This window comes from Corythoichthys intestinalis, chromosome 5 (genome assembly GCF_030265065.1).
Source record: "Corythoichthys intestinalis isolate RoL2023-P3 chromosome 5, ASM3026506v1, whole genome shotgun sequence".
NCBI lineage: Eukaryota > Metazoa > Chordata > Actinopteri > Syngnathiformes > Syngnathidae > Corythoichthys > Corythoichthys intestinalis.
In genome coordinates, this window is record NC_080399.1 from 34,078,649 (window position 1) to 34,090,634 (window position 11,986).

The 11,986-nt window shown below is 36.4% G+C and overlaps 1 protein-coding gene across 1 annotated transcript; it reads right to left on the reverse strand.

Moving 5' to 3' along the window:
- Positions 1-1,801: 1,801 nt before the first annotated feature.
- On the reverse strand, positions 1,802-8,564 carry spi1a (Spi-1 proto-oncogene a). The gene is made up of 5 exons (XM_057835712.1): positions 8,474-8,564; positions 8,233-8,326; positions 8,004-8,173; positions 2,538-2,703; positions 1,802-2,466 (listed from the first exon to the last, which is right to left on the reverse strand). The coding sequence occupies exons 1-5, from the start codon at positions 8,495-8,497 to the stop codon at positions 2,156-2,158; spliced, it is 765 nt and encodes a 254-aa protein (XP_057691695.1). The 5' UTR covers positions 8,498-8,564; the 3' UTR covers positions 1,802-2,155.
- Positions 8,565-11,986: the final 3,422 nt, after the last annotated feature.

The following is an 11,986-nucleotide window of genomic DNA, read 5'->3' on the forward strand; positions in this document are numbered from 1 at the left end:
TTACTGGTAAGGAGTAAGAACATGAATTGTGTTTGTCTGATACGCAAGCGTATTGCATTCACTTGAAAAATAAAAAAATGGGGGGTTGTTTTTTTGAATTAATTTTTTTTCAACTCTCCATTTTTCTGATGTAATTTATTTTTGGGTCTGTTTTTTGAATTCAATTTTTTTCAACCCTCCGTTTTTCTGAGTAATTTATTTTGGAGGTCTTTTTTTTAAATTATGATAATTTTTTTCCCCCCAACATTGTTTTTCTAAATAATTTATTTTTGGATTTGTTTTTTGAATTAATTTTTTTTCCAACTTTGTTTTTCAAAATAATTTATTTTTGGGGTTGCTTTTTTGAATTCATTTGTTTTTTTCCAACCTTGTTTTTCAAAATAACTTGTTTTCGGGTTTGTTTTTGAAATAATTTTTTTCCCCAACATTGTTTTCAAAATAATGTATTTATTTATTTATTTTTTAATTAATTTTTTCCAACTTTGTTTTTCAAAATAATTTATTTATTTATTATTATTATTTTTTAATTAATTTTTTTCCAACTTTGTTTTTCAAAATAATTTATTTTTGGGTTTGTTTTTTGAATTATTCTTTTTCCTGAGCTTTTTTCAACCCTCCATTTTTCTGAGTAATTTATTTTGGAGGTAATTTTTTTAAAATTAATTTGTTTTTCCCAACATCTTTTTCTGAGTAATTTATTTTTGGGTTTGTTTTTTTGAATTTTTTTTTTTTTTCTTGGTAGCCATTAGCATTAGCCGGGCTCAGTAAAAAAATATTTATTTGAAAAACGGCCGTTTGAAGGTGTCGCGAGAGGTGTCTTCCAGCATTAAACTTCTAGGATGCATTTTGCGCGAGACTTTTAAGTGCTTGAATTTTGAATAAATATTTTTTCCTTGGTAGTCAAGATCAGGAAAAAGAATAATTCAAAAAACAAACCCAAAATAAATCATTTTGAAAAACAAAGTTGGAAAAGACATAATTAAAAAAAAGACAAACCAAAAAATAAATTATTTTGAAAAGAAAGTTGAAAAAAAATATTTCAAAAAACAAACCTGAAAATAAATTATTTTGAAAAACAAGATTGGAAAAAAACAAATGAATTCAAAAAACAACCCCAAAAATAAATTATTTTGAAAAACAAAGTTGGAAAAAAAATTAATTCAAAAAACAAATCCAAAAATAAATTATTCAAAAAAACGATGTTGGGGGAAAAAATTAATCCAAAAAAAGACCTCCAAAATTACTCAGAAAAACGGAGGGTTGGGAAAAAATTAATTCAAAAAACGGCCCCCCTTTTTTTATTTTTTCATGTGAATGCAATACGCTTCCGTAGTCTGAGATACTGGAATGGAATAATGAGATTTTAAAATTGTATAGCTAGAAGATGCAATTTCTGGAGACATTGCATGGGGGCGATTTGCCCTCCCATGGGTCACTTCCCGTACATTTTCTGTCAATTTATTTTGGGGCATTTTTGGGTCCCAGTCTAATTAAATGAATTGGATGTCTATCATCAATGCAAAACAATGAGTTAATTTTGGGTCCAACTTCCTTGTTAATTTTAGGGTGCTTCCAGGTCACTTGCTGTTTATTTTAGGCCACTTCCTATTAATTTTTGGTCACTGCCTCTAGACTTCGGGGCTTTTTTTTAATATCACTTTTTGTTGACATGTTTTTTTACCATTGTAAGTGATTTTTAGTAAAATTTTGGCTTTGGCAAAAACTATCTAAAACTTTTGTGCATTTCTAAAATTACTTTAGGTGACCAACGTCTAAACAGCAATATGACATAATATATAAATAAATTTATTGGAGCACATAATGAGCAAATAACTTGAATGAGCAAATAATACATCGGTGTCCATTGATATCGTATTGTCATGAAATTGGTGATTTACACTCCTAATTGTAACGAACTTCTATATACAGGAGAGTATAGCCACCACATGCCACTTTATTGCATGACTTTATTATCAACTTTATTGATTGGTAAGAACAAAAAAAAATATGTATTTACAATTGACTTCAAAAGATGGATACTAAAAATGAGAGAAATATTTCACAGGAAGCAAATAAATAGAAACAGAATTGCAAGAAGACAACGACATATTGATAGTGTAATAGGATGAAAAAGACAGAAAAACCAGTGTCCTGATCAGTGAACATACTGTTGAGAGTAGAAGCTCCTTAAAACCTCCTCACTGAACTGGTAGGTCAACTTCTTTTTCACCTTTTGAATCTCGCCAGTTTTCCCGTAGTTCCTCAGCGCGCGAGCCATTTTTTGGTAGGTCATCATTTTGCGATTTCCTTTCTGGACACCCCACTGACTGGCCAGGGCTTCTTTGTGTTTGGTGGAGAACTGAAAAATGCCCTTTTCTTGGTCCACCCACCAGATAGAATCGCTCATGTTGCCATTTTTTAGCAAGTCCAAGAGAAACTGGTACAAGCGGATTTTCCTTCTGGTGTCTAAATTGGAAGATTGACACACTTTGAGGGATGATGACCTTTTTAACATGTGTGAAAATGGTGATACTCACTTGTGTCTTTCTTGAGTGAGGGCAGGTTGTGGTATTCTGATGCATCCTCGCCTTCTGATACCTCAAGTGGGGGGCTGACACCTCTTTGTTCCCCTTCTGAATAGTAGTGGGCGGGCGTGACTGAACTTTGGTACTGGTAGTACAACGGCGAGGTGTAGTTTGGGATCTTTGAGACAAAAATGTAGACATAGTGCAGATTCACATGCATATATTCATTGTCGGGTTTGTTTAGTCATGCGAAAAGAGGATGTAAGTGAGTTCTTATTTTGTCTATGACATTAGCACCAATTGGAAAAAAGTTCTTTTAATCAGCAATTTCAGATTGAATGACCTAAGGGGTGTCAAAGTCATTTTTTGTTGCTCGCACATATACAGTGTATCACAAAAGTGAGAACACCCATCGCATTTAATTTTCTGCATATATTTAAGTATATCTTTTCATGGGACAACACTGACAAAATGACACTTTGACACAATGAAAAGTAGTATGTGTGCAGCTTAAATAATAGTTATTTTATTTTCCCCTCAAAATAACTCAAAATATAGCCAATAACATCTAAATCCCTGGCAACAAAAGTGAGTACACCCCTTAGAAACTACGTACATCTCTACATGTCCAAATTGAGTACTGCTTGTCATTTTCCCTCCAAAATGTCATGGGACTCGTTACAGGAGTGCTGCCAGTCTTGCTGCAGAGATTGAAGAAGTGGGGGGTCAGCCTGTTAGTGCTCAGACCATACGTCACACTCTACATCAAATTGGTGAACATGGCTGTCACCCCGGGGGGAAGCCTTCTGAAGACGGTACACAAGAAAGCCCGTCCGTCTCATCAGACCAGAGGACATAGTTCCAGTAATCCACGTGCTTTGTTGACATGTCTTCAGCAAACTGTTTGGGGGCTTTCTTGTGTACCGTCTTCATAAGAGGCTTCCTCCTGAGGTGACAGCCATGCACACCAATTTGATGTAGAGTGTGGCGTATGGTCTGAGCACCAACAGGCTGACCCCTCCCCCCCCACCTCTTCAATCTCTGCAGCAATGCTGACAGCACTCCTGTCACGAGTCACATGACATTTTGGTAAATGACAAGCAGTACTCAATTTGGACATTTAGGGATGTAAGTAGTTTCTAAGGGGTGTACTCACTTTTGTTGTCAGGGGTTTAGATATTAATGGCTATATTTTGAGTTATTTTGAGGGGAAAAAATGAATTAACTCTTTTATATAAGCTGCACACCGACACTTTTCATTGTTTCAAAGTGTCATTATGTCAGTGTTGTCCCATGAAAAGATATACTTAAATTTCTGAAGAAATGCGAAGGATGTACTCACTTTTGTGATAGACTGTATATATATGGTTTCCAACCAACTAGGGCTACCACGATGAATCGACTAATCGACTACAAATTGGTGATCAAAAGAATCCAAAACTACTTTGAAAGTACATTATTTTTTGGAGACATTGTTAAACTCAAAATTGACGTTATCTTATTTTTTTTAGCCTCTTAACCAATGTTCCCTCTAAACAATCGCACACTGCTTGCACGTACTCAGCACACAAGAAAATTAATGCAGCGCATAAAATCAAATTCAACAGAAACGCATTGTACCGTCGATAGGGCTACTGTCTGTTAGCGGCGCAGTGATGTGTCAGCACGACACTCCTATTGGTCCGTTCGATACAGCAACGCGACGCTCCTATTGGTGGAAGAAAGGAAGTTTGACTCCCGTGATTTACTGAAGCAACATTCCGCTGCCAATCTTTGCAAGCGCGACAAAATTAATTTTAATCTAATTTTCTGATATAATCTGTTGGCTAACTGAATTGCGGTTATTTCATTGTTGAAAATTATTCATTTGTTTGATGCAGGGGTCGCGTTAACCGAATATTTTCCGTCGTTGACCGGTTTTTTAAAACAGTGATGGAAAAAAATGGAAGTCCGTCCGTCATTTTGACAGGTTGCAATTCACACCCCAGACCACAGGGTGGCGAGTGAGCATATTAATTAGCTATTGTCTCTCTTGATGCATGACGTCGTTGGCTATTCTGTCAGAATATTGTAGCGTCACCGGGGTCTGGCGGCGGCACCGTGATTGACACATCAACGCGAGGTTCTTATTGGTGCACCCGGTGTGCCAGCGCGTCATCCAATGGCGTACCGCACGCAGGCTATTTTTAGACCGTGACGTCGCATCGTAAAGCGGAAGTAAAGCCGAAGTGGGACATTATAGACCCGCCCTCACATAGACCCAACGTAAAAAGTACTACTTTTCGCCGGTAATCTTTCAAAAACAAACATGCCGATCGCGCATTGCTTTTTTGGAACTTGTAGAAACGACTCTAGACATTACGACCATGAAGGATGTTTTCTTCATACGTTCCCGGAAACCAAAAACTCGGGAGGAAAAAATGTGAAGACCGAATCAACTTGCGCTGACTTTAACAGCAGCTCGGCGAATCCATTCACGTTTCATATGCAGTAAACATTATGTTGGGTTGGCATGGTCTTTCAGAGGACAAAGAGGTAAGCCATTTTTATATTTTTACTTTATTTTTTTTGCGTAACGTTGTGCCGTACTGCTTCTGTCTGACAATGAATGACCTGAAAAAAATTCCAATGGTATCTGACTGCCACTGTTACCGTTTCTGTTATATATATAAAAAAACAACTTTAGTAAGGGGGAAGTGTAAATAAATTATAGGATTAAGATGTGTTATAAATGAAAAAATTTAAAGTGTTCGTTGGCTGTCACCGAGTAGCATTTGCGATCGCTACACAAAGCTAACTAAATTACCCCAAAGAACGGTAAGAGACGTAGGACAACCAGAGGATATATAAGAAAGACAGGGCTGATGGTAAAGGATAGCTTGTTGAAACCGGAGAATGTCATTGAAAGTCGCGTCGATAAAAAAAAGCTAAAGCTATGCTTAGGTCGGCTCGTTTTTTTCGTCTTTTTCAGCCTTCGACACTAAAGCCATCTCTTTAACTGAATATTTTTATGTTCTTCCACGTCTATGCCAGTCAATTTGGCACCAGGCACATCATTTTCGGAGAGAATTGGTAGGTTTAGCGCTGTAAACGTCTTCTTCGTACACGATTTCCATTCATTTCCTATTAGGGACAAACGATGGCTTGTCCTTGGTTAGCAACAGTAGCTAATGTAATGAATAATAATGAGCGGAAGTGACGTGTTGCTTGCGGTACGCCATTGGTGGACTAGATTGCCGCCTGTGTATAGACCCCAATCACATGACGTCACAACTCCGCCCCCCTAACTGGAGCCGCCATACTGTGTGTCAGCTCGTCGTGTTTACACATTGCCGCTACGTACATGCCTCCTATTACGGCGTGTTTTTCTGCTCGTTAACATTAATAATCAAAATGGTGAAGGCGTGTGTGGCGGTTGGTTGCAGTAACAGAGAAGATAGACGGAGAGACTTGAAGTTCTACCGTATTCTGAGAGACCCGAAGAGGAGAGCGAGATGGACTGCTGTAATTCGACAAGAAATCTGGGTACCAAACGATCACCACAGACTATGTAGTAGTCATTTTATATCTGGTAAGATGCATTTAATATTTATTTAGAAGATTTTGGGCTGACAACCACAATTAAGATCATTGTGTGACGTTGGTGATTGGGGTCTATATAGTTGCCTCTTTTTCTTTGGGGGCGGAGTTGTTGTTTGTTTGGTGTTGTTGGCGGTAAGCAGAGTAAAAAGAGGGAGAAAAATACCACAACTTCCGTGTCTAATTTTTCGCCGCCAAGCAAGCGTTACAATATTAATTAAAAATGAATGAAAACTAAATACTATTGAATATGTCATCATTATCATTTTAAAAATTTAAGTGACGGGTAAAAATAGATTATGACCGGATTTTTATGACCCTGTCAGTCAAAATGACAGACAACGAAAATGTCTAGCGCAACCTCTGGTTTGATGTTACTAGTACGCATAATTTTGGTGAGAGTGTAAATAACCAAAACCTAATTCTTCTGTCCACCGAACATCTTTTATTTTGTAATTTGCCATTACTTCCTGTTACACTTTTATTTTGGTGTAGTTCCTGTTCCGTTTGTTTTAAAATGTTTGTAACTTGAGGACATTTTTCAACGTAACTCAATGAATTAGAAGTGCTATTCTTGAATTAAGAACATTTCTGACCTTTCAAAGCTTTTTAAAGATTAAATATACGTAATTTATTGCTTAAAATAAGTCTTTTAAGCTTATTTTCAGCTACCTCTTCTTCTTATTTGAAGAAATCTGAGTGGGTGAAATTGACTTGAAGCACTGGCAGATAATTTCACTTATTTCTAATGGATTTACAATGACAACAAGGGAATTTAACTTGTTTCAAGGAGGTGTGTTTTTGAAGTGTAGCTGCTCAGACATGGAAAAATATGAATCTTGAGTGTCCTTATTGCCTAGACAGTTTTAATGTGGGAGTTTAATATACTGTGCTCCCAATTTGGTTGTTCATAATGTTTTATTTATTAACTAACCCATGTCACAACTGGACCTTGCCCAGGCTAAAGCAGGACTCTTCCTATGGTTAAAGATTCTTACATATACTGTAACACAGTACACATGTCATGAACAACGATATTTTGGTCTTTTTAGTTTTAAGTGGGCCACATCAGTTTTATTAAAAGTAAACTAATGAAAATTGCTGCTGTAATGTCATTCTTTTAATAAGCCATATCATTTTGTAGGTTCCAAGGTTTTGAACAGGCTTGATACAGGTGTGTAGTCACCGTGTACACATCTGAAGTTGCTAAACGTGGTCCGCAGTGTGCTCAGGGAGCTAGTGTGTCTGCTCAGACACATGAAAAATTAGAGGGAACATTGCTCTTAACTCACTGGCTGGCATTGAAGGCAATAGACATTCAATTAATTTTGACTGAAAGCGTTGGCAGTGATCAAACGATCTGAAACATTATCATTCAATGCCAACAATCCCAGTTAAAATGGATTTGATGTCAATGGCAGGGAATGGGGTTTATAGAAAATACTGTATTATATTTAAAAAGATATTTGCCTCTTTTTAAATTTTTAATTTGAAAAAGTAAACTACAGTAAATAAAGAAATATTAGAAAACCAATTTGTTTTTTATTTAAAAAAGGAGAAAACAGTAAGTATTCTCTTTTTCAAAAAATGTTTCATTAAAAAGAGAAAAGTAAATGCTTACATTATTATTTCTAACATATGTATTTGTTTATTTACTTTTTTTAAGAAAGGGGAAAGTAACAAAAAGCTCTACAGTCCTGTATCTTACATGGGGGATTCAGAAATTTCATTTGAATTTCCTTATCGCGAAAAAACATGAAATCAGTGCACGTGACTTACTTTTGCGGGCCACACAAAATGACATTGCAGACTGGATCTAGCCCCCTGACCTTAAGTTTGACACATTTCAGCTAAACAAAAAACAAAAAAAAAACAAAAACGGAAACATTATGGCCTCACTTGTGGCAACACGGTGAGAGGGGAATCCAGGTGAAGATGATCATCAACCCCATAGCGGTAAGGATGAATTGGCTGAGGAGCCACGCATTGAAGTTCCGTTAAATGACTGGACGGTAAATGGTCCAAATCTGCAGGCTGGACATGCTCTGAGTGAAAGCTCCACCTGTAGTCTGAGAGTCGGCAAACGTTTGGCTTGTAGTTCAGCTCCCATCATATGGTCAAGTTTTACCTTCGTAAACGTTGCCCATGTTCGCAAGGTAAGAATACAACTCGGCCGAGGCCCGATAACTCTCCGGTTCACTTTCAATAATTTCCTCAGAGGCCTTGTGTGAGAGGAAGTGAGTGTTAGAAAAACAACAACAACAAAAAACCTGGCAAAAATCGGCATTGTATTAAAAATGGGCACAATGCTATGATGACCTAAGAGTCAGTACAGTCTAACAGAAAATGATAAAAGAACAATCACTTACAGGTGGTATGACAAAGCCTTCCATTGTGTAATATCTGAATATTGAAGCGGATCATAAATTTCTCCTCTTTTGCTTCGGTGACAATGTGACAAACGCACAGTGACAAACAGGAACTGAGAATGACCTCACATGGCCACAGTCTCAACAGCCAATTGTCGAATACAAATGTCCACTTCCCTCATAGCTCATTACTTTTTTTTTTTTAAATCAACAATCTTAGATCTCCTTAAATGGCATCCAATTTACTAGAATGAATAATTACTCTTCATTTGAAAATGTACAACTCATCTTTCCTAATAGTAACAACAAAGATAGAATGTGGGCATTTATTTCTGTATTGGCAGACACTGAAACTAAAAGCAAAGTTTGGAATAAGATTTGTTCCTCTTTTAGTTTGGAATGATGCTTTTAGTTGAGGAAGTTTTCAACATGAGAATGAAACTCAGTCAAAAGCTTTGTGTTAGATGCTCTATTGTATTGGCACAATCACTGTAGGTTAAAATTTTCATTTTTATGGAAATGTCAGTAGCCATATTGAACTAGAAAAATGCAATTTCTGGAGAAATATTTCATTCTTCATGCTGATGGTGACTTTAAAGTTGCAACGAATTTAAAAATTGTTTTTTTAAATATTAATTGTCTAGATTTATTTCTATTTCCTATTTCAATTGTCTTTGTTTTTAACTTTCTTGTTGATCTAAAGGGATTTTTATGTATCATTTTCTCTGTGGATCCTCATGTGATGTAAAGCGATTAAAATTGCCTTGTGATGAATTGTGCTATACAAATAAATGTGCCTTGCCTTGCCTTAAATTGGTCAAAAAAACACTCTTTTTTTTGGGCGGGGGGGGGGGGGGGGGGGGTCCTAGATAAACATTAACAATAGCCAATAGAGATTTTTAGTGGGTCTGCCAATGGAGGTTTTCGGGTGGTTTTGTTGGGAAGTGTCAATGGGCGCCAAAGGAGATCTTTGTGGTTCCGAGTTTAACAACAATGGGAACCAGAGGGATGTTTTGGGTTTTATGGTCCAAGAACATTAACCATGGAGTCAAACAACTCCAATTGGTTTAATCAGGGGTGAAAGTGGGCCAGAACGGTCAGGAACGCAGTTCCGGTATAAGATTCAGGGCCGGAACGCAATTCCGGTATAAGAGTCAGGGCCGGAATGCTGTTCCGGTACACGGTGCTTTGATTCCAAAAATATGACGGCAACTGTCAAAAAGCTATGTTAAAAAAAAAAAAATGCTAAGCTGCCACACATGCATTTCATCTCCAAGATGAAAACAATCTACCAACATCAGATTTAGATACACAAGTGTTAACAAGAAGCATAATAAAGTGCTTGTGTCGCGTAATCTGTTTCCACCGATATTTATTATTTATTTAATTCCACGGACGGCATGGAGGTTTCCCCAGCTGCTGCAGTTATCTGAGTCTGACGATGATGAGTTACGTCAATGTGCGAATGCACGCAGCAAAGCAAAACGCCTGGACTCATTTATCTGTTCGATTGGCTGACATACTGACATGTGATCAGCAGAGATAGTTAGCTCTGATTGGTTCAAAAGTGCATGTTTTCTGGAACAGCATTAAAAAAAGGTTGTTAAATTGATGCGACAAAAAAAGGGCAATGCAACAAAAAATGGATCAAATCTTAAGAGCAAGGAAAGAGTTGAGGAGGCTTATTTATCATATTTAGTTTTATTTGCTCTGATTGCGAGGTTCAGAACATCTCAACTGTCAATGTGCACTTTCGACATATATCTGTTCATTTATGTTAGGCTACTTATTCATTTCCTTATGACTGAAAAAAGTCCATGTTTGTGCAATCTTCAAAATATATTCCATTTCACTCTGCATAATATAAGTCATTTGTACTTATTTTTCTGATTGTATGTTACTTATGTCTTTATTATAAAAAAAATAAGACAGAAAGCAAAAGTAAATGTTTACATTAACTTAAATTGTAATATACATCCTATGTTCTTAAGTAGTTCTTAAATGAGGGAAAATAAAGATTAAGAGATGAAGGTTGGGGTTATTGCTGTGTTTGTTGACTTTTATTTTGCAAATCATTGAAAAGTACAATTTTAAATGAAAAACAGTTTTTGTATGTTATAGAAATAACTGTGCCAAAACAGCTTTCTTTGCACTTCAGTAGTTTTAGGAGGTTCAACCCCCCCTTCAAAATGAAAATAAATAAACAAAATTTCTGGCTCCGTGGCGACCTTCACGTCGGGGAGTTCCGGCAAGAAATTCAAGCCACTTTCACTCTTGGGTTTAATGCATGATTTTTGGAGGGAATTTTCCAATATTTATTTCAAGAGGCGTGAGCAAAACTATTTGAATTTGGACCAGTTGCTTATCGGCCATAGAATGTTTTTTGTGGGTCCTGGTGGAATGTTAGTAGGAGCCAATGGAGATACTTTTGGTGGTTTTGCCAGTGCAGATTTTTTGTGGGTCCAAGTAAAAAGTCAATAGGAATGAATGGAGGGTTTTTGGGGTGGGGTGGGGGCATTAATCAGTAACTGTGAATTGAATAAGCAATGTCAATGTGTTAGGTTGAATTTGTCATTTTTAATGAATGGGGATTTTTTTTTGGGGGGGGGGGGTGGAAAATGTGAGTTTTGGGAGGAACTCTGAAAATTTGGGCTGATGAAAAACAATATTGTGTTGAATTAATTTTTGGATCATCTTGGAGTTGGAATATGTAAATCATGTGAATATACTGTAAGTGCCTAAATGTTTGCAACATGAAAAGGAGCAATTACATACAAGAAAATGTTTTGACAAAGTCAAAGCATTCCCACAATTATATCAATTTGACTCTGTACTTTTCCACAAAACTAGTTTTGTACACATGGCACATTTAGAGGAAGTGACACAGTTGATGAAACCAACAGTCCAAACTTGTCAGTGCTAAACTGGTGCACTTTTTTTTTTTTTGAGTCAGCCATTCCTGTCTAAAATGTATCCAGTGTTGCTCCCCTCCAAACTGGAAAACATGTATACTATACTATGCACTATAACTGTCATTCTAACCTTCCTCCACTGTTATTTTCATGAGAGTACTGTTTGTTTTAAATTTTAGAATGTGTTATTGCACCGAAACCAGACACATGGATCAGAAATTGAAAACTGATGTTTGACTGTCTTAATTGCACCTTTGACAAGATTTCAAAACTGCAAAGATATTTGAATGAGTAAATTCATTGGATTTTTTTCTCTTGCAAAGTAATTTAATATAAAATAATACAAGTTATTTATGAGTTGTAGGTGGATATCCGATAGATGAACAATTTTAGCGAAACATTCAACATTTTGGTGAATTATACACAATAACATGAAAAAAAAAATGATTTGAAGGGAAAAAGGGTAATTGAGGCAGTCATAGAAAAAAATGGCTACTTGCCAACTTTTTCACATTTCCCTTTTTAACTTGGATATTTTAGTCTTCATATGTTCTACGGACTTCAAATGATAGCATTATTTTGATTTTAGTTATTTCACTTT